Here is a 23,575-nt window from a genome sequence, read left to right as displayed (position 1 = left end):
TCCAGAAAATGGTAGGTTTAGTCGTATATCGAAAACAATAAAAAACAGGGCATTTAAGGCAGTCTTATTTTAAAATCACCTATACACCCAATAGTGGTTACAGTTACCAAAATATTTTAAAGTGTCATTTTAGATCTAAATCCGAGCAAGGTGAATTTCAAATAAGAGGAACACCAGCACTGATGTTTCATTGCCCAGAATCAACTCTTAGTCTCCACTTATTTATGTGCCAGTCTCTCCTTCTGTCTTGCTGTCTGGCTTTCAATCACTATAATTTACTAGTTTTTTTTTTTTTTTAAGGTTTTATTTATTTGACAGAAAGAGAGAGACAGCCAGCGAGAAAGGGAACACAGCAGGGGGAGTGGGAGAGGAAGAAGCAGGCTCCCAGCGGAGGAGCCCGATGCGGGGCTCGATCCCAGAACGCCGGGATCACGCCCTGAGCCGAAGGCAGACGCTTAACGACTGAACCACCCAGGCCCCCCAGTAATTTACTAGCTTTTTTCTAATTGCAGAGAATGAAGAAAAGTCAAAAGCTACAATGAGATGAACAATGCTTATTAATTACTATATGTTATAAAGCTTTGGTGGAAGAACAGGTTGAATCCAATGTCCCACCTAAGATTGTGGCACCAAACTCATGAATATGTATCCATACTGCCGGTCATTAGCAGAGATCATCCATCATTCACGTCTAACTCCATGCATAAACCTGGCCTCCAACCTCCCACCTGCATGAAGCTTAAAAACTTTACTATTTTCTTAGGCTGTAACCGAAAATTGCAGTGCCGGTTTGCATGAATGGGAAGAACAGAGAGCTAAGTCAATTGCTTTTATGGAAGATTTGCATTTCAGAGTGTTGGGTATTCTTCTCCCTACCACATTACTACTCACCTTATTCCTTGTTCTGTGAATGGTGTTGGTCCACAAATGCAGATGAGGACTTTGGATTTGTCTAAACTTCTTTTCAAAAATTCAGAAAGAAGAGCTGGTGAAATGTGTCCCCGTTTGCCATTCCATTCAGAAGTCGGTGCTGAGAGAACATATTCAACGTCAAATCTAGAGAAAAGAAACATTTTTTAAAAACATTTTAAAAAGTCTATTATTTCAAACGTATTATTAGCATGTTTCAAGTTCATGAAAATGTTTTCTTTCCTCCCCCTTGAGAACAATTTAATACATAAAGATTGATACACTGGATATACTTGCTAGAAAAGCACTAGAACAGATTAGAAGCAAAGATTTAACAAAAACATACAGGTAAGTCCATATTTACTAAGGATTAGCTTTTGCTACGGATAAGAAGAGTAATCTGACATTGTTTACTAAATTCACTAGAGAGTTCCAAGGGATCTCAAAGAACTCCACATTTCCATTAATAATCTGCTTGCATAAATCACACTACAGAGCATTTACCAATGACACGTACATTTCAATCTCCGACCCGAACCTCTCCAATGAGTTCCAGACCCAAGAGCCTATTTGACTTCTCACTATCGCTGTCTCCACCGCTTCAACCTCAACTTACAAGCTTCCTACCCCACACCTGATGTTATCCTTGGGAATGGTGCCTTGGAACTTGGTTGCCAAAGCCTGGAGCCTGGGATTTATCCTGGGGACCTTTCCCAGCCTCACCACCCGTAGGCACAGCCTCGCCAAGTCCTAGCTCCTAACTGTGTGTCTACGTGTTTCAGTCTTCACATGCTGCCCATTCTCTTTCTTTCTATAATGCTTCTACCACGCCCTACTCCTCAGTTCCTAGAGCAAGCATCATTTCCACAGGCGGAAGCATTGCAGCCCATTAGCCCTTTGTTATATGTATTGGAGAAACGTCTTCCTTTCCCTTTTGTGGTCTTCAAGACGACTATTCTACGAATGTCTACCTTCCCCGTCAGATCATGAGCGCCCCGAGAGCAAGGACCACGTTTGCTTTGGCTGCCCCTGCATCCCTAGCAGCCAACACCCAGGAAGCACTCAAATACTAAGAAACGACACATACAAAAGAAAAAGGAAAGGTGCAGAATTAAAGTGAGAAAGAAGAACATCAAAACCAAGTCTCACCATGTGACTACAGACCACTTTTTCCCACAGTTCTGTAATCTGCCGAGTGAACTGCTGGTAAAGAATCACAGTAAATTAAACGTTTTATGTTGTCCCTGCTCTCTGACGTAGCAAACACAATTAACTGTTACCATTTTTAGTAGCATCAGATCAAATGATTTTCTACCATTACCAGTGAATAACTGAAATATTTCCTCAAGACTAGCAGAAACCAATCATCCATTAATGTCAATCTTAAGAAGAAGCCGAAGTGAAGTTTCCCTTGTGAGGGGGCTTGGGGAGCCAAGTATCAGAATGGAAACAAGATGGCATGGGTGCTGCTGCCCTCCCCTCGCTGTGCTGCAGCCGAGTTACAGTTCCCAAAACCTGATGGCACGAAGCACAAAGGACCAACTCTGAGAGCCTGCCAGGGGTGAGAGAACCAGTCCTCGCTCTCACCCAGACCCCAGCCTCTAGGTCTCATTTGTCCAGCTGTAGTACAAGGTGGGAGAACTCGATGATGCCTATTCTAATATTCAGATTTTATATTTAAGAACCCTACAGAACTATGTTCTAGTTCTTACCTCTGAGGCTCCCATGCAGTTTTAGCAGCACTCTAACCTACCCTGTATAAAAGAGCTTCCCCAAAAACGTCTTTCACTAACTGATTTTTCCTTGCTAGCTGTAAAATTAAGATCATTTTAGATAATTCTAGAATGTCGTCTTTGTTTACTGCTCCATGAGGCAGGATCCGTGCCTACCTTATTTAATACCGGATCTAGGCTTGACTTAAGTGTGCAAAAATACCTGATGAATGAGTACAGAAATGTATTTACAAAGAAGCTATATTGGTCAAAAATAAAAACTGTACTTAGAACAAAAGTCATATGCTGGCATCTATGAAATCACATTTAAAAATGTATGTGAGGGGCACCTGGGTGTCTCAGTCAGTTAAGTGTCTGCTTTCAGCTCAAGTTGTGATCCCAGGATTCTGGGATCAGGTCCCACACTGGGCTCCTTGCTCAGCAACGAGTCTGCTTCTCCTTCTGCCTGCCACTCCCCCTGCTTGTGTGTGCACGCACTCTCTTTCTCTGACCAGTAAATAAATAAAATCTTTTAAAAAAAATGTATGTGAATTTGTAAGTGCACTTTTCTAGGAAGATCCACAACCTTTCATCAGATCATCAACGGAGACCCCAAAGCAGCTGCAGAACCACTATCTGAAGACATTTCTAGTCACACATAGACAACTGTTTTGATAAAAGATAGCAACTGCCTCGCTGAATTAAAAATAAAGAAGTGTCTCCTCTGGCTCTATTTCCAACAAGTCTGTCACTGGAATAAAACTGCTAAGATACATAAATCAATAGTGGTGTCCCTCTCATCTGAAAAAATTCGTAATTTTCCTTTACTCAGATGTTTAAAAGAAAAAAAAAGCCTAACCATTGGCATACTTTCTGCAGGCATCTAAGGTGGTAAGTAGCTGAGACCCTTATATAAATGGTGTAAACTTCTCGTGCATTTTGTATTTACTCACACAATGGTCCCTTGGCCATAACTCTTGGGCCCTCAAAGGAAAAAGCCAACAGCCACATGGATGCAATTTTTAGGGATACTGTAAAAGAGGCTGCCACCCTGCTTATCCGCTTTAAAGGACTAGAAGAGCTTAAACTGGAGTAGGAACCGTACCAAGCTAAGACTCAAGAACACTTAAAAGAGAGATTCCTTTTTACCCTATCAAGACACAGATGGTTACTATGGAATCCTCTCTTTTGGATTATTCTGAAAGGTCAATTTATCATCTGAAACAATTACAGCCTTGAGGCATAAGGGTAAATGTTCTGAAATTCCTTCCCGCCCTATGATTTCAAAATGCAGGAAAGGACTAGAATTCTTGAAAATGTTACCTGACAACAAATTTAGGTAATCCATAAAGTGCAAAGCAACAGAAAGAGAGAGAGAGAGAGAGAGAGAAAATAGACCTGCTTCCGGTGAATGCCTATGTGCTCTAAACGCCAACGGGAGTAAATAAGCTTCTGAAAAGCGTTCTTCTAGAGTGGACTGATAACGATCCGGGATGAAAAATCCTGACATACTAATGTATTCATTCAGTCTGAATCCTAGGCAGAGCCCGCAGTCGTCCAACAACCCAGTCCCTCCTTCGCCAGCCGACAGCTTCTGAAACCTACCTCCTTCACATTTCTTACACACAATCCCTAGCTTTCCATGTTTACGGCCACAACTCCACATCCAGCCCTTCGATCTCTTGTCTAAAATACTGCCCTGATACCCTGAGTTCCAACCTATCTGACACATCATTGCTGTATTAGTTCTCCTAAAAACCCAGATCCCATCTCAAAACTTAGTGCTCTTGAAGCTTCTGTGATTGGTAACTGTCCAGAGAATAGTATTTCAGGGTATTCAGGGCCTAGATTTCTCTAGAAAAAGAAAAATACTAGATCGTATGGTATTTTTCTTTCTCTAACTATTTACCTATTTCACTTACCATTATACTCTCTAGCTCCATCCATGTTTTTGCAAATGGCAAGATTTCATTCTTTTCTGTGGCTGAATAATACCATATGATTTCACTAATACATGTAATTTAAGAAATAAAACAAATGAGCAAAGGAGAAAAAAAGAGGGAGACGAACCAAGAAGCCGACACTTAACTACAGAGAACAAACAGGTGGTTACCAGAGCGGAGGTGGGTGGGGATGGGTGAAATAGGTGATGGGGAGTAAAGAGTGCACGTATCATCATGAGCACCGAGTAATGTACAGAATTGTTGAATCACCATACTCTACACCTGAAACTAACAGAACATGTTAACTACACTGGAATCAAAATTAAAAACTTAATAAAAAATACTAGAAACAGCAAGAAGACTTGCTATTTGCTCACAGGAAAATAACTCACAAAATAAACAGCTAGGGATTAAAATTTGATAAAATATATATATTATGCAAACACTTCTCAAAATAAATCTGATGAAATACTTCCTGATGTTCATGGTAATCCATGAGAAAAGGCTAACCTATCAAACGAGTTTGGGACTAATGGGTTAAGAAAAGTTTATTTTTACAGACTTCTTCAAAATTCCTCAAACCCTCAAATACGCTAATTTCACAGCAAACCTTCAAGAAGGTAATATGGTGCACATTCTTCCTCAAACTTATTTATTCACAGAGCCCTTTAGAGGGGAACACATGAACATTTCAAGAAACACATTCCAAGAAATACACCATTTGAAGAACATCTGGGAAGAACAGAGTGCTTAAGGGTCCAGATTAGGGGCCCACATAGCTGAGCGCATCACAAGCTGGAAAAAAAGAAAGGGGTTCGAGCACATTTTCAATTTGCTTATGCCTCTGAAATCATCAGCTTTTGCTCTCTCAATTGGACTGAAACATTGCTGGTCCTAATGCGGACACCAGAGTACAGAAACAGAGCTAAGCATTGTCCACAGAGCCTGCTGGTAATAAAGGGAGACGAGCTTCCTTCCCTGAGGCCAGAGCTTCCCGGCCCACTACGTACACACTTAATATATGAACTACACTTAGGGTCTTCCATTCCCTGATTTTAACCTACCCTGTTTCTCTGGCTGTAAAGCAAGAGGATTCGAAGTGATCTTTCTAAATAGATCTAATTAACGGTTCTATTTTTGCGAAGTTATTTCACATAGTTCATTATGCACTGTATATAGTTCAATGAAACTGGACTGTGCTCTTTTGCTAAATGCTAAATCACTCAACATACTGGCCCTCAAAGTTTTTTGCTCCTGAAATCCTATCACCCAAATTTCTTCTCCTGTTCACAGAAATGCTAATTGCTTCCCAAAGCTCAGCTCAAAAGCCCCTTCCTTCACCACGCTTTCCTCTTCCTAGACCTCTGTAACATAGGATTTGTTCCTCTCAAGGTACAGACTTTACCGTTACTGCTGACTTCAGACCTTCACCACCACTAGGGTATTCTGGTGCACTCTGGATCTTTCCCAACACTAAGCACATTTTGCAAACAGCACACAGACATCTGAAGGGATGCCTGTGATCCCCTGGTGCCTGTAACAGGCACACAATGCCCCGTCCTCTGTGCCCCCCTCCTCTGCTGCTTGGAATCCCTGGCCCTTTCTCTTTCCCTTCTGCCCTAAACATTAGCCTCATCCTTTCTAAAGGAAAAACAATGACACTAACATATTGTGTGCGGGATACAATATTCTGTGCTGGGTACTTCACCTTTCTAGAGGCTATGTGTCAAAATAGATCAATAGGCTTGGTATTCTGACCTGATGATTCTTCCGATGAATTTTTATCCTGCACGGAGAGGTACAGAACAACTTCTAATCACTATGCCAGACAGCAGGGCATCGGTTACATAAATCGTGGTATGCTTACATGACTGAATATAATGCAGCTATGAAAAATCATGGTACAGTGCAGGTTTTCCCAACTGGCACTACAGGCATTTGGGGATGAATATTTCTTTGTAGCGAGAGGCTGTCCTGTGTGCTGTAGGAAGTTAGCAGCCTTCCTGGCCTCTACCAACTAGATGCCCTCAGTGGTGATGATAAAAAATGTTCTCAGACGTAAATGTCCCCCGAAGTGATGGCAGGGGGTGGGGGCGGGGAGAGTTGAGGTGGCAGACAAAAATTACTCCAGATGGAGAACCACTGGTTTAAAATATTCTATACACAGAATAGGCATAATACACTAAGAGAAAATATAGTTATAAAACGTATAGTTAGTATGACCACATTGTTTAAAAAATGCAAAACAAAAAGATGAGTGTGTATACGTGCGCATGTGTTTGTGTGTCGGAGAGAGACAGAGATAGCTTTACTAAAAGGTTATTTTTCTCCCAAAATGATTGCTTTGAAAACGAAGGAAAACACTTGTTATGCTTATATATTACAAAATGTTGCCCAGAAGTCAGTCTCATTGTCAAGCTGTCCCGCCCCTCAAAAATCGTTCTGCCAAAGCTGAGAACTCACAAGCTAGGGCATTCTGCTGGGATGGGACCTCACGCACAACACTGTTCAGTAGTCAAGAGAAAGATAAGTGAAATTTAATTTGCTTTCCAGTTCACATAGTAATCAGCTACATCTACTACCATATATATTTGCCTTCTGTTTTCTCTCAATTTTCTTAAGAAAAATAAATGGATGAGATTCTGCTAGATCTGAAATGTTGTGAACGGAGTCTTCACTACTGGAGTTAAGAGTCAAGTATAATAACATCTGGATAAAATTCAAGTAAGCTGTTTTCTGTTCAGATTTTATACTTAGTGGAAACTTGATTGAAATAGAAATATCCAAAAAAAGTACTTTTGATATACCTGTGTTTTGCGCAATTCTATTAAGTTTAGCGATGTGGGTAAATGAAGAGATACATTCCTTGGATTGCATGAGAAAATAAGCCAACACAGTATCTTGTTCACTGCCATACCCCTGTATATAGGCGCATGGTAGAAGCTCCCATGTATTTAATGAATGAATGAATTACATTCATTACAAATATGCTAATTCTGGGCGAGGCACTTACATATACACTATCTCACTGACCCCCGTACCCAAACAATATTACGATGTAGGTACTGATATCCCTAGTCTACAAATGGAAAAACTGAAGCCATAAATGCTAACTGAAATACAGATGTGACTAACTGAAATAACCTTATATTAAATCTGAACTTTTAGGGGCGCCTGGGTGGCACAGTGGTTAAGCGTCTGCCTTTGGCTCAGGGCGTGATCTCAGCGTTATGGGATCGAGCCCCTCATCAGGCTCCTCCGCTATGAGCCTGCTTCTTCCTCTCCCACTTCCCCTGCTTGTGTTCCCTCTCTCGCTGGCTGTCTCTCTCTCTGTCGAATAAATAAATAAAATCTTTAAAAAAAAAAATCTGAACTTTTACTTTCCTTTCTTATATGGGACTCAACAGTCAAGCGCGCTACAAGACCCATCAATAAGCTTTTAAGGCTCACTTTCTCATGAGGCCTCAGCATATGGTAATGTTGCTCATCAACAGGCCAAAGCCATCTATACAAGCACAGCCTCTTTGTTTGCCAGTGCAGGCCGACAGGAGTCTCCAGGGAGCGTAAATTATACAACACTAAAGGTCAGTGCCAACAGAGTGCCTCAAGCAAGGACAGCTACGTCTCTAGGAAGAGGAAGGAGGAGGTAGCGAGCAGAGAGAGAGAGAGCACAGAAGTGAGAGGGGAGAGCAGGAAGAGGAGAAGGAGCAGAACAGGAAGGATGAAGGCAGGCCAGAAGTCAGAACACCAGCACTTCTCTCTGCAAGGTGGAAGCAGCACTCACCTGGGGAGTGCTGTTAGACCAGTCAACCAGACTGAGGGGGGGGGGGGGCTTTTCTCATCCTCAACACTCCAGCCTATGCAATCCACCAACAGAAATTACGATTATGTAGACCAAAACAAAACAAAATGAAAGAAAATACACTATATATTTAGAGGCTGTCAACGCATTTCTTGATACCAAATACTTCTTAAATCAAGTTTAACTCCCACTGAAAGACTAAATGGACAATGTCTGTTTATTCAAATGATGGTAAATGGATCTTCTTGTACAAGGGAACTATCTTGAAAAAATAACTTTGTCAAAACACTGCCAGAAATACTTTTTTTAAAAAAAAACCTACAGTAAAAAGGCCTAGCTATGCTGTTTAAATTATTCTAAATATGTGGTTAGGAAAACAGGAGCTCAAACAGTTAATACAGAAATGAAACACAAGAAGGTAGAGTTCTTCTAAACCACAATTCAAATATCTGAGGTAGGGCTTCCCAGTTTTCAAGGCAGTTATACAGTCTTCTCTAATCCTCACATTAGAGCCTTATGAAGTAAGTAGGAAAATGTCATTATTTTATTTTTGAAGATAAAGAGACAGGCCCAAAGAGCTAAGTAATTTTTGAATAAGTTCCAAGCTAGTGAAGGGTAGAATGAAAGCTTGAAATTAGGGCTTTAGGCTTTTTGATACATGCTGCTTCTAATTTTCCACTTTGAAAATAGTGAAAAAGACACTTGGAAACCCCAGGAATTTGTATTTCTTTAAACCATGCTCCAAACTGCCTTATAGCTACCTACATAATAGTAAATATTCTTAGGTTTATGTTCCTTAAGTATGTAGGAAGACAAAATACTTCAAGGATAAGTAAGTTCAGGTCGTCCTTAATTTGTGAGCGTTATTTATGAAGAGAGGAGGAGGAGGATGGAGGACGGGAGGGAAGAAAGCCAGAGCCGGCCAAGCACTCCCTTAGCTAGGACACTCAGAACGTAATCACAAGAAACGGAGCCCAGCGCAGCTGAGTTTCTGATGTCTTTAACTCTAACTTTCCAAAGGCCTAGACTTTTATCTGTACTGTATGATCCTCAACATATTTACTTCAGATATTTTGTGTGAAGTCCTTATAAAGTCCTGAATTTCATAAAAATAGTTTTAGAAATGCTTTAGAAAGTATGACAGCTAGTCCAATTCATTCTCTGAAAAAATTCCTTTAAAATTTCCTACGACTTTTAAATCTGTTTAGGGGACACGGGGCATGTGCCCATTTCGATTATCTTCTTTCAGCAGACTGTTAGGGCTTTTTTTTCAGTGAAACAGATGTCCATGCTCTCTCGTTTTACCACAGTTTGGCCTGATTCAAACTTTTCTCTATTGCCTACGCCTGCATTTCGTAAGGTGCGTACTGAGGACCACAGCCATTAATAAATGTTAATGTAAATAGACAAAAATGAAGAAAATCTTAACGACGTATAAGGAAGACCCCATCTTGAAAAGTCACAATGGACATTAGCATATTAAAGGTTCTAAAAGGGGCGCCTGGGTGGCACAGCGGTTAAGCGTCTGCCTTCGGCTCAGGGCGTGATCGCGGCGTTACGGGATCGAGCCCCACATCAGGTTCCTCCGCTATGAGCCTGCTTCTTCCTCTCCCGCTCCCCCTGCTTGTGTTCCCTCTCTCGCTGGCTGTCTCTATCTCTGTCGAATAAATAAATAAAATCTTTAAAAAAATTAATAAATAAATAAAGGTTCTAAAAAATTCTGTACTAAAGAAAAATACTTATTTTTGCTAAGTCCATCTCATCACATTTATTTGATTTGTACCCACTATAACAAGAAAATCTTGAATTAGCAAACTGGCTACCCTACGTCATTTTCAATGAAACCCAACTCAGTATAAGTCACACACACGTAAAGTCCAAGATATATTTTACTGATACATATATGAAATCATATTAATCTTACTGAACAGTATTACTTTGGGGGAAGGACATAAACATGACTTACATTGAGAGAATTATTGATTAGCTTATTTTGTCTTTGAAGAAACTTCCTGGCTAATTTAAAACTCCAATCAAAGGAGGTAAGGCCTAGATTGACTACACATTTTTGAATATTGAAATGAAGAGCTAACACCAGTTTAATACCTTTTATCTTTAAATGCTAATTTCTCCAACTGGCTTCTCCAAATTATATCATCCTCTGTTTTATTGAAGAACATCAGCTTCACTTTCCTTAAAAGAAAAAACAACAACAACTCAAAAAGAACTATTTCGATTACATTTAAAATACGCATGAATGGAAAAGTCTAAACGTCGAGTGGCATGAAATTTTTTTTAGTGCCAATTAGGTAACCCAAAGTATCAAAAATAAAAGAATCAAGTTAGTAAAACAGCTAGGACTGGAGGACGTAGGGTAAGAAATGATAAATGAGGGAATGAGAATATGTCTATCAAGGCCCACTGAGTAATTAATTTAGAATACCTTATACTAACCTAATAGCCTCACAAAGGACAGTAATTAAAGATAAAATTACATACCTGAGACTGGGTATGTTAGTCAAAGCATAATTCAGTATTTTAACCATTGGTGTGAAGCCTGTTCCAGCTGCCAATAAAAAGAGGTCTTCTAATTCTTGGAACTGGGATATTTTAAAATTGCCCTCAGGATTGCTTACGGAAACAAAATCTCCTAAACAATGAAATATAAACTAAATCAGAAAAAAAAAATCAGGGAAACTGAGGTTTAGCTAGTCGAATTTAGAACACTGATGAGTAACAGGGTGAATGCATAACGTTCAGACTACGTCTTAGCCTTTAAAATGTATAAGGAGTTTTGGAAATACTCATTAAGCCCCCAAATATATTTGGATTCTATCATTCTAACCAAATCAATAATGAGATTTTACTAAACTCATTTCCCATCATTATTTTCCCAAATCATTTGGAGTCTCTAATTTACAAACTGACAAGTACTCAAGTATAAATTGTCAGTAAAGAACTGATCGCTAAACTAAATTATAAGCACCTCGAAAGCAAAGTTCATGTATACCTGCCTTGCACAGTACAAGGTTGAGAATATATACTCACTACTTTCGTATTGATTCTTAGCCAGAACAATAAAACCAGGAGAGAAAATTCAAACAGAAATGTCTTCTACAGTCATATGTCAGTAAATGTGCTAATGTCACCTCCATCAAATCTTTCAAAAGACCTATAAACAACAGCTCTTCTGAATTTAATGCCTATAAAAACAAAGACCAGAAACTATACTTAGAGCATGCTACTTCTTAATCTAGAATAAGAATATTTGAGAAAAAATATTTGCAGTGCATTTGATATAATCACTCGGTACTACCCAGAGAACTGCCTTTAGGACATTTCGGAAATTTCCAATGTAATTTTAAAAATAAAAAAGTGAAGTTAAACATTTTAAAAACAATTTCAAATATTTGCTTTATTTTTTTTCAATGCTCATAAATTTTCCTTCTTGTCCATAGCAGGATAGTAGGAATCTTGCAGTAATTGATGAATTAAGTATTAGAAAGGAACAGAAGCTTCCTGTCCTAGTTCAAAAGGACCATAAGATCACAATATCTTCAGGAAAAAGTCAGCTGGTTGTTTACTAAAGATGCCTCAAAGAATGATGCTAACTTGGTAACTTTTGTCAGCACTCTAGTCCTTCCAAGGTCAGAAAACTGAGTAGACTCAGGCAAGGGACCGGATTTTAATCCAGTTCACAGGATAGTAAAGTAGGCCTGCCAGAACAGCAATGAACCGATTCACAGAAGGCGTGTGCACCTAGCGACCTGAGTCTTACACACCCACCCAGGGCATCTCATCCCCAGGATCAGAACATTTGGAAGGCCAAAATAATCATAAAAGAGTTGCTTGGTGAACATGGAATTGAAACAAAGAAGTGGGTAATCTCAGACGGGAGCTCATGCAGGCTGTGAGGGGGCTTCGTGAGTTATCACTAACCTCTAAGCGATACAAGTACTTGTGCTATGTCTAGCTCCCCTGGATGAAGCTGAAAAAACATGGGTCTTGTTCTTTGGGCTTTCCTTTTCCACGCTCTAGGCGACTTCTCCACCCTGCTCTGTTCACACAATCTCTATAAGCAGGTTACAAGAACAGGGGTTCAGTTTCCACATGCTGTATTACAATCACGCATCGGTCTACCACAAGATAATAGTGCCACCTCTGCTAGATTTTCAGGCATTCCGAGATTCTTTAGGTTCACAGTTATATTCAGTATTTTGATCTATGTAATCAAAGAGGACTAACCGCACCCACTATGTAAAGACTGGCTTAACTTTCACAACACAACACGTTTTCTTTCCAAGTTGTAGCCATCTGCTTCACTGATACCGTGAGGTTACTGCTAATGCTGTGTTCCAGATGGGAAGAGCACTTCTACTGTCAGACAAAAGGCAGTGAAGAGTTGCAGATGCAGAAAGAGGAATAGGAACAGGAACAGGGGTCTTGAAATCTTAATAGATTTCATTATAGTCTTTTTACTAATTCTTTCAAAGTACATTTACTGAGAGCCTATTATGTGCCAATTGCCATGCTAGTTATGGGAACTACAAAGATAAGACAATCGTTACCCTCAAAACTCAAAGTTCTGTAAAGAAGGAATGTTATTTATTCTGATCCTAGAGCTATGAACAAAGTATTAGTTACTGAGGGGTTCAGGAGAAAGGAGGCTTCATAAAGGATGTGATATTTTGTTTGGGTCTTTAAAAACAAAAGCTACCTGACAGGCAGAGCAAGGGGTGATGGGCACCCTACGCGAGGCTCCTGCATGTACCTATGAATGAGGTGACGAACGCGTGGAACTCTGCGGAGCGCTCACACAAGCAGTTACCGCGAGAGACCAAGCTGGAGAGATCACGGGAGTCTGTGCTCAGAGACCAGGACGTGCAGAGGACTTAATCAGCTAAGGAATGGACACTCATCAGAAGTTTCAAAGCTGCAGAGCGACCTGATTAAATCTATCCTGAGGGCAGTTTGGAAATGCAGATAAACAGAAAGAGAAAGACACTGTTAGAGGCAACTGAGAGAGAGCAGTTAGAGGTCACGAGAGAAATGATGAAGGCTTAATCTGAGAGGGTGGCAGAAGGGATAGAAAAGAAAGAGTAAAAAGTCACTGGGAGGTAGACTCCCCAGAACTTAGTAGTGGCCTGGACTGGCAGGGAGAAAATGGAGTCAAGGATGACTCAAGCCTGCAGACTGGGTCGAGGATGAACCGTGAGGCTGCAAACAACAAAGATGAGGAATGTGGGAGTAAGGATAGGTTGGGTGGGCCAAAGAAATAGACGCTGGTCGTAGACATGTTGAGTTTCCTTATTTCACGGACTCCCCCATGGAGATAACTAGAGGACAGTGGAACACGTGATCCAATCTAGAACACAAATGAGGTTTAAAAAAGATACTAACCAATGTGAAGATGATCAAGCTCTGGTGTGAAGAGTCCAGCAGGATAGATTTTGATCAAAAAGTAGATGTATTTATTGTTGACAAGAACTGGTTCCTTGACCTCTGAGAGTAAGAAATCAGATACAGGTGTATATGGCTTCACAATTTCAGTACCTAGAAAAAGTTATGACAAAGAAATTTAATTCTAAAAATCTCAAAAGCTCTGAATAAAGATGAAACATACTAATTTTACGATGCCATCAGTACATATTTAAAACTGTACACATCTAATGTGTACATAATTCTGACTCTCTCTCTCTCTATGTGTGTATGTGTGTGCGTATACACAAGCCTATGCATGCTGGAATAATTTACACAAATCAATACTTTAACCATCATATAAACAATGTGTATTTATTAAGTGGGGCATAAGATGATAGGGATTTATGGTAATAAACTTAGACAACCATCTGTTCTATCAGGAGGATATAAACTTTGTAATGGGCTACGAATAAAAAGGCATCAAAATTTTACGCGGATGTAAGAAAGTACTCACATAATAACCTTAATCATGCACCAATTTTTTAACAATGGTTACTGATGGCCATGGGGATCATTTGGGTTGAGAAAGGGAAGAATTTCACTTTTTTACTCTATATACTTTGAATTGCTTTAATGTTTTAATATATGATATATTACTTTGGCAACTGAAGGAAAAAATATGCATCCAACTACCTCTAAGATATTTAAAAAAAAACCCGGGATAAATTTAGTAAGAATTCATGTTATATCTTAGCTAGCCAAACCCCATAGAAAGAGGAGTCACCACACATTGAAGAGACCCACATTTTCTACGTGGCTCCTCGACATACACAGAATTCATCTCCTTGTGAATTCTGATACATCGACAGAAACTGCGCTGCAGAGGGGACCAGCTACTGAACGACAAGCTGGCGCTGGCGCTGATGAAGGGAGGAACCTCCCAGCACCGTGGTAATATGCCGTCCCGACCACGTCGGCTACACTGGCTGTGGGAAACACCGCGACTGACGTGAGAATGTGACCTTCTGAGGCTTCGAAAGGCCAAGAAAATGCTAGATGTGGTTAAGAAGGGCATTTAAAACAAGTACATAAGGTAACTTCAGGATGAAAACGAGGGGAGAAACTCACAGTAAGGAGTATCTCTATAGAGCTTCTTATCCTGGTGGCACACATGTAAGGACATCATTTACAGTCACTCACTCACTTTGAATTCTATAAATTCAGTTCCATAAATGACACAAGCAGGTGTGGTTACCAAGAGACACCGGCATGTGTTTCTAATAGTTTCCCCCACAGGACCACCTGGGCACTCCCCTCACCTCTTCCCTTAGGGTTCTGGGAGTAATACATTCCAGTGCTGGTGGAACTCTCTCTGCCCAACTAGTGGCAGTGTCTCTGCTCCCCACAGCGTATGGTGTGGCTACGGCTCCAACACACAGGAACGTTGCATCTACAAACCTAGAATTGGGCCATCACTCAGTCAGCTGCCAGAAACATGGATTAATAACCTAAATAGTTACGTCCTAAAAGATGAGTACTGATTTGGAAGTGCTTATAAATAAAGAAAATGTTTCCCCAAAGCCTCTATTTACCTTACCTGTAATAGTTAGCTTGAGGTAAACATGTTGCCCAATTGGCACCTGAAGATGAGTGCTTGGTGGTAGCATCAAGCAGAAAAGCTTCGTATCATGAGTAACACCTTCCTTGGAAATTAACTGGCACTTTCTGTAGTGCAAACCTAGAAAGCGATTCATTTTCTCTTATTGATGAATACATTAAATAAGAAGTAACACCAGACCCACTAAGTGAAAGCACAGATTGAGCTTTTCTGCTTTCGCAAGCTTGAATTTCACTAAAATGCCTATGCACTTTAAAAATTCATCAGTAGTCTGAAAATCTTACAGTTGGAATTTCACTTTATTTCCCGAGATATCTATTTTCTAAAACCGGCCAATACTTCTGTAGGTTGAAAAACAAACTCTATTAAGTGAGTTTTATTTCCTCATGTCTAATTATAGCATATTAAAAGCATTACATTCTAAGAAATTAAAACCTATTTCTTCATAAATTCACTTTTTAAATAATTTCATCTTTTAAACCTTATTCACAGCTATATAACTACATTACAGACGTGGAAAATATTTGATAATCAACAAATCTACATTCTAAAGTCTTTTCTTACAGAGTGGTCTTGAAATTCAAGTATTTAAGGTTTAACAATACTTGTACTATTAAATAATTCTAGAAATACTTCTTTGATAAACACAGGAAAAATACACATTCTGTTTCTCTATGTTTGTGTATGAATTATAGAACATTTTAACTATCAAGAAATGATTAAAACAGAAAAATTAACTTTTATGTTTAAGTGTGTAAGTTTTCACTACCTGGAAAATTAATTTAAGTGAAAAATGAAAATTCCCAGTTTGTACTACTAATATACAAATAAACAAAAAAGAACAAAGTGTTTCTATAAATACTGAAAATATTTAAAATTAATATCCCAAGCTCAGGAAATATTTATCATTTGTATACAGAGCAAAATAATACCATTTAGGTTAGAAGAACTTGTTATAGAAATTCTGAAAGCAATATTTTCACTTACAGAACTCCTGTGGACACAAATAGCATGCCAGACTAGACTGATGATATTGGTTTGTTTTGTTTTTTCCTTGCTTATAAAACAGCATTTACAGATATGGAAAGGAATCAACTCTGATTCCTTCTTTTTTAACCTAAAAATATTTAAGTAGGGACAGATTTATTCCAGATCTTAGGAAGTGAAGGCCCAACACCTAATAATCAATGGTTCGTGGAAAACTGAAATTCACTTATAATCCTAAGAAATCATTTTGGCCATGGTTTTATCCAATTTCTCTTCTTCCCTTGTCCCTTCAGGCCCTAAAGACCCTGGTCACTGAATCTTCCCCCTGCTCCCCTGGTGGCTCATAAATTTAAAGTGCAGCATTGCACACCAAAACCAAGGGGCATCACTGAACTCACCTCATTCTAGTGCCCGGGCAGAGCTCAGACCAGATTACAGCTAAAGGAATCACTGTAAAGTTATCCTAGAACACCTAACCCAGTGTTAGACTGACAAAGGATCAATGGACATAGGCTCACCTAAAAGGAGAAACGAAGGTTCAAATGATCTGTCCCTTCCTTTCTGGGACCCAGAGTGAGAATACAATCAGAGACCCACATACTATACACGTAAACATTTAAAAGTTATAAATCAGATGCATAACTATTAAATAAAATATGTTCTATGCTGTACCATTAAATAAACCTTCATGATGTCCTAGAAGGTTAGGTTCAAAATCAGGATTCTTGAACTCCTCAGAGTTCTTTGCAGGAAGATGGCAGAAGGATGAGAGCTGCACCCCCCACCGACTGGCTACGGCCCGGCCCCCACTTCTTTTCTCACCTCAGGCTCTGCCTGATACTGAGTGGAGCCTTATGCAGGTATGGACAAACCAGCCCATGTTTAAGCTCATCCTCTTGCTTTCCTCATAAACGGCCCTGGCCACTCTTTGAATGCAAGTGGATCTGGGACTATTTGAGCAGAAATTCTGGGTGCCAGATACCTAGCATGCAGCTGTTGAAGGAAAGAGGGTGGACGTTTCTTGAGGTGGATATTTCTTGGCCTTGCACACTTCTCATCCTGTGGGAGGGATATGACCGGAAGAGAGACACTGGGGAGTTCTCTAAGTCTGGAGTCCAGGGCAGATGCCTGTCTGGCCCAGGTCTGAGGGCCTTAGTGCTTTCTTACAATAAAATTGAATGCATGCCCTTCTGAAAACGTTACTGCTGGCTGAAAAGGTTCATGTTCTGCCTTGACAATTTCAACTCTAGCATTTGCCAGAAAGGATCTGCTACAGGAGCTATGCATCTCCTCAATTATATTTCAAACACAATGAAAGCCCAGGTTACAGTAATTTACTGACACTTCTTGTTAAGTTCATCGAGTATTCTTGCTATTTAACACCCAAGAGATAATTTCAGCATCTTGCCTAGAAGTCTGCCCTAATTTCAAAGAACACCCAGATTCTAAAAGTCCAGGAAACACTGAAGGAAGTTTTCATCTTTTAATTACACTGAGAGAGACGGCACAGACACACGGCCCGGAAACACAGGAGGAGAAAAGACAGGAAGCAGACGCGCCGACTACTTTGGGCTGCACGGCGCCATTATTTAAGTGTCAGGTTTTGGGCTTTGTGAGCATAAATAATTACACAAGAAAATGAAAAACTGAAATAATATAAGATGGTGAAACATAAGCATAAGACAGAAAAATTTCTGTCCCAAACACCTGACTTCTCTTAATAACATACAAATGATATTACTCAGGGTAATACTAAAATACTAAGGATAATATGATTAATCCGGGCATACTCTTTTCTTTTGGTTGAAAAGACACTGCATTTTTTTTTCTAAAGGATAGAATTTCACAAGGCTCAAATCTAGACAAAGTCTTCAGTGGGAGAGAGAACACAAAGAGAACCCTGGTTACGAGTCCACACTGCCCTCCATCTGGTCTTTAACTCCTACTTGACCTCAGCACACTTTTAAAGCACCCATCCACTCCTACTTTCCCTACTAGAAACAGAGACTTAGAGAAGTTATATAGCTTGCGCAAGGTCACAGAGCAGCCGGAGAAGATGTGGGAAGAGGCAAGATGTGATTAGAGTTTCCTGCCCCAGTTCAGAGGCTTTGTTCAAAAAGTACGAGAAGCTACTGTTCTAGACTAGCTTCTGGTTTGGTGTCTTCCTCCCTCTTCTGACCATGTCATTTCAAGCACAAATATTTATAGATTATCCCTCCACCCTTTACAACTTCCTAAATAACTATTTAATGTACAAATTAAGGAATCAGTTCAGCAAGTCAAGATTCTTCTCAGGTATATCTCTTGTTGAATATTCCCATTCTCTACTATTCTCATCAACCACACTTTTTCTCAGCACTCATTACTACTTTTGATCACTTAACTGTCATTTACTTACCTCCTAATTTGCAATCTACCTTTATTCATTTAGTTCTCCATGATCTTCCTAAACCAAGGTAGGGCAACCAATTAGCTGGATTTTAACACACTCAAAAATGCAGTCCATGGAAAAGAAACAACCCCAAACATATTAACATCTACAATAGTTAAAAATATATTTATGGGGGCGCCTGGGTGGCTCAGTCATTAAGCGTCTGCCTTTGGCTCAGGTCATGATCCCAGCTTTCTGGGATTGAGCCCGGCATCGGGCTCCCTGCTCTGCGGGAAGCCTGCTTCTCCCTCTTCCACTCCCCCTGCTTGTGTTCTCTCACTGCCTCTCTCTCTGTCAAATAAATAAATAAAGTCTTTTATATATATATATGTGTGTATATATATATATATACACACATATATATATACATATATATAAAATTTATGTAATATATATATATATATATATATATATATTTATGTACATACTTAAGTATGTCCACACAGAAAAAAACACAACCTACAGCCATTCAATACAATAGACATTCCACTCAGAATCTGTCACAGTCATATGCTTTCACTCATTTATGGAACATAAGAAATAGGAAGATCAGTAGGAGAAGAAAGGGGAGGAAGGAAGGGGGGGTAAACAGAAGGGGGAATGAACCATGAGAGACTGTGGACTCTGGGAAACAAAGTGAGGGCTTCAGAGGGAAGGGGAGTGGTGATGGGTATTAAGGAGGGCACATATTGCATGGTGCACTGGGTGTTATGCTCAAATAATGAATCATGGAACATTACATCAAAAACTAAGGATATACTGTATGGTGACTAACATAATACAAAATTGTAAAAAAAAAAAAAAAAAGATAGAACACCCAGATTCTAAAAGTCCAGGAAACACTGAAGGAAGTTTTCATCTTTTAATTACACTGAGAGTAATTAAAATCTGTCACTGTTCACATAGCAGGGGCCAGGCTGATTTAGCTTGCTAGCTATTTCTGCCAAGACAGTGACCTTGATGAGCAATGAACCTGACTGCAGGGATGATGCTCGGAACACTTGAGTATAAACTATTTTCAAGCACTGTACAAATGTTTAACATTTTGACTACTGATAAAATAATTCAAACTTATTAAGTTATTAGAATATCTTCCTATACTGAAGACACAGCAAAGTTGGAATATTACTCTTAAAAGCATTACATAACTGCACTTATTTTTTGTTTTTAAAAAATTATTGAGGGTTTTCACTAATTTTGATAAAGCTTCCACTTAATCTCTAGTAGTTTAGTTTTAATATCCTCACTCAAACCACTCTGTATATATGAATAAGAACACATAGGCTGCTTGAGTGGCTCAGTCGGTCAAGCATCTGACTCTTGATTTCGGCTCAGGTCATGATCTCACGGTCGAGAGATCAAACCCCACGTTGGGCTCTGTGCTGGCCGTGAAGTCTGCTTAATATTCTCTCTCTCTCTCTCTCTGCCCTCCCTACCCCCTTCTCTCTCTCTCTTAAAAAAAAATATATATCCATAACTTGTCTTCAAACACTAAAGATGATGAGTATCTGTGGATACATGTTTATTCATATATTAGAATAAAATACAATAAAACGATGCTCAAAGACTGAGAATTTTCATACATAATTGTTAAATTAGTATTATCAAATCGACAGAAAGCACAGATTCCTTTTTGTTTTAGCTATTGTTAAAACAATATCTATTGTTTAGATATTTTTAACAATAGCTATTGTTAAAAAATCCTAAAGTTATATTAAGATGTTTTACTACCTCAGACTGATGGGAACTGAATCTTTCGAGGTGAGGATTTGGTGGAGTTAAACAGTAGTGTTAAATTAGGACAAAGGCAGCTCTTTCTCCATGACTAGATTCAATGGAGTCTAGACCCCACACCATTCAGCAAGACTGTCACTAAATTTGAATACTTCTACACCTAGCACCTTTCCTCTCTTGCTCCGTAACTAATAATGCTGCCAACACTGTACGCTCAAGTGCCTGAATCATCTGAATTCTAAGGTTTTAAACTTTTTCCATTTTATCTTTTAATACAGCAAATAATTTCTTACTCAGGTACAGTCTGCCCCATCTTTTCTGTGTTTCTTCAGATTTCACGTTTGGGCCATTCTAATAGAGATGAAAATAAGACGGCAAGATGCCAAAGCGCTATATGGTTACTGAGTACGCAACACCTTCGTGCATGCTGGGCGGAGGAGATAACGGAGGAGAACAAAGCATAGTTTTCCTTTGCTACTTGCAGTGTTTCTTCTTTTCTAGTAATTCTGAATGCTTATTTCAGACAGCAAATAAACATGGATGTACAGGCAAAGACTGGGCAGACGTGTGGGGGTGGCTCTTCCTACATCTGCAAGAAGGTCTGTTCCATGGTGAGCAAGCAGCTTGCCCTACAAAAAGGCTCCATTAAATGATTGCTTACAGTGCGTCCACGAGGACGTTTATGAGCGCAGACAGTACCTCAGTGTGTGTGCGTGCACGCGGTGCCTGCAGCTAAGTAGCCTTATGAAAGTAGACGTCAAACCACGCAAAACGGTTCAGCTTTCTAGGTTAAAAATAGTAAAATACCAACAATTTCACATAGTTCAACACAGATTATAAAGACTAAAGTTACAGATTCAATACATGTATTTAACATAAAGGTTTATAAGTGGCTGCTGACATCAAAATTGTGACAAAATTTGTTAAACTCTTTACAGTTTTGTATCCTGATGTTCATTTACGGAAGTGTTCGTTGGCAAATCTATAAAACTAACTGTCTGGTGATCAAAGGCCCCACAGTAAAGGCAACTGCAATTAAAATAAAATTTTAGGTTGGCTACAGAAATAGTAACCCAATTGCCTATCAGTTGCTGACCCTTAATAGACAAACAAGGTCCTCACCCATCACACACACACACACAACTATTCACTCACAATCGTCACCTCTGAGGGGAAAAAAATGGGAAGCATCCAACTCAAAAATGGTAGTCTAGTTCCACTGATACAGTTGAAGATATCACATATTACATTTGGATTAAAGGTAAAACTGAAGTAGTTTCTCTTCTCTATGTTCTTTGCTTTATTTTAATCTTTTGTGTAAGCAAATTCTAAATTCTACATTCTAGATTTGACATGAGAAGGTACTGCATTAAAAGTTTTAGATTTACAGGCTTATTTTAATAAGAGGAAGCCAGCATGCTAGTATTGTAAAAGTCAATAATTTTAGGGGCGCCGGGGTGGCTCAGTTGGTTAAGAATCCGCCTTAGGCTCAGGTCATGATCCCAGAGTCCTGGGATCGAGCCCCGCATCAGGCTTCTTTTCGGCGGGGAAGCCTGCTTCTCCCTCTCCCCCTCCCCCTGCTTGTCTTCCATCTCTCGCCATCTCTCTCTGTCAGATAAAAAAAAAAAATCTTAAAAAAAAAAAGTCAACAATTTTAACATATTGAAAACCTAGGAACACGTGATGGACTGTAAACATTTGACATTACTGATGGCAAGTTAATAGTAATAATTTGATGATACAAGTACTCAGCTTTGCTAGTGATTAATCCACAATTTCTGTCATGATTTAAGTAGTGGAAAGAACAAAGAAGAAATCATCTTTGCTAATTCAGTCACATAAATAAACGATCCCCTAAACTCTGAGTCATTTTCCAAAGTGAAAAACCCAATTCAATGAAAAATACTGCATTGATCCAATTTCAGACAAGAAAGCTAAAACTAACTAATGGTTCAGGACTCAAGCAGAAATTTATGGCAGAGACAAAAGAGTTCATGGAAAGCCTCGGGAAATCACTGAGAAAACTTGAGTGATACTCACTCTAACACTTTCCAAATGGAGGTCACCCTTTGTTCTTAGTATCATTTATTTCTTGGACTTGGCTTTTATCTGGTTTGCTATGATTTTTCAATCACTAGATAGATAATATCAGGGCAAGAGATTTCACTTTAACAATATCTCTTTTCGTTGTCACTGTCTTTTATCTATTTTCTTCCGACCTGCTGGATTGCACTATTATTCCTCTATGTTCTCTCTCCCTTCCTAATACCACAAAATTCTGGCCTCTGCTCCTATAAAAGAATTCTATTTTACCTTTCCCCACTTGTGGCTTACACTTTTCTTTCTCTACAGCCTGCAAAATGCCTTGGCACAATAAATACCTAGTAACAATTTGAACCTTTTCCTAGAAAACCCTTCATAGTTTTTTGTTACTTGTTTGAAAGTTATTTTCATTACATTGCTTGAAATTCACCTCTTTCAGGGAGTCATTCACAATGCAACTCATCCGCATCTGTTTGCTGGGGGTCATCTTGGAATATGCTCAGTTTGTACTATAGAACTTGCCGTTGTTGGTCTGTTGCTTTATAAAAAAGTATTCTTCAGTCTCATACTCCGGAAAATAATTAGCACAGTGCCTAAAACAGCTTTCTACTCACAATGTATACTCAAAATAATGCTACCTGATAACGTCTCTGAAATTAAATATTATCCACAAATATAACTTTATGGTTTTTAAAATATTTATAATGTTAAATATTTAAAGATGCTAAAGTGAATACCTGCAGTTAATTCCTTCTAACTCCCCTAAAATAATAGCAAAGGTGTGTGTGTGTGTGTGTGTGTGTGTGTGTGTGTGTGTGTGTGTGTTTGGTTGGTTGGTTGTTTTTTAAAGCATAAGCCTGCAAGGACACAAAGAATGGAAATAAAAAGCAACAAAACTTTAGGAGCTGACAAGGCAAAGAAACAACTGGTAACTGACTCAGCGGACTCAATAAAGCTGAATCTTAAATTAGAAGA

At 39.2% G+C, this 23,575-nt stretch overlaps 1 protein-coding gene across 3 annotated transcripts in view; it reads right to left on the bottom strand.

The window, feature by feature from the left end:
* The window catches only part of LOC113261057 (cytochrome b5 reductase 4), an 82,169-nt gene that overhangs the window by 4,292 nt on the left and 54,302 nt on the right, over positions 1 to 23,575 (bottom strand). Inside the window, exons 11-16 of one of the 3 annotated variants that reach the window (XM_026506988.4) lie at positions 15,385 to 15,525; positions 13,767 to 13,919; positions 10,866 to 11,016; positions 10,473 to 10,559; positions 2,059 to 2,112; positions 950 to 1,056 (exon numbers count right to left, since the gene is read on the bottom strand). In XM_026506988.4, coding sequence (XP_026362773.3) covers position 1,056; positions 2,059 to 2,112; positions 10,473 to 10,559; positions 10,866 to 11,016; positions 13,767 to 13,919; positions 15,385 to 15,525 — 587 coding nt within the window. In that variant the 3' untranslated portion in view covers positions 950 to 1,055. Of the gene's footprint in view, positions 1 to 891; positions 1,057 to 2,058; positions 2,113 to 10,472; positions 10,560 to 10,865; positions 11,017 to 13,766; positions 13,920 to 15,384; positions 15,526 to 23,575 lie in introns of those variants that run through there. The other 2 variants (XM_026506985.4, XM_026506987.4) reach the window with 2 other exon arrangements.

The sequence above is a fragment of the Ursus arctos genome, unplaced genomic scaffold (genome assembly GCF_023065955.2).
Source record: "Ursus arctos isolate Adak ecotype North America unplaced genomic scaffold, UrsArc2.0 scaffold_29, whole genome shotgun sequence".
Taxonomy (NCBI): Eukaryota; Metazoa; Chordata; class Mammalia; order Carnivora; family Ursidae; genus Ursus; species Ursus arctos.
This window is presented reverse-complemented; position numbering and strand designations above follow the sequence as displayed.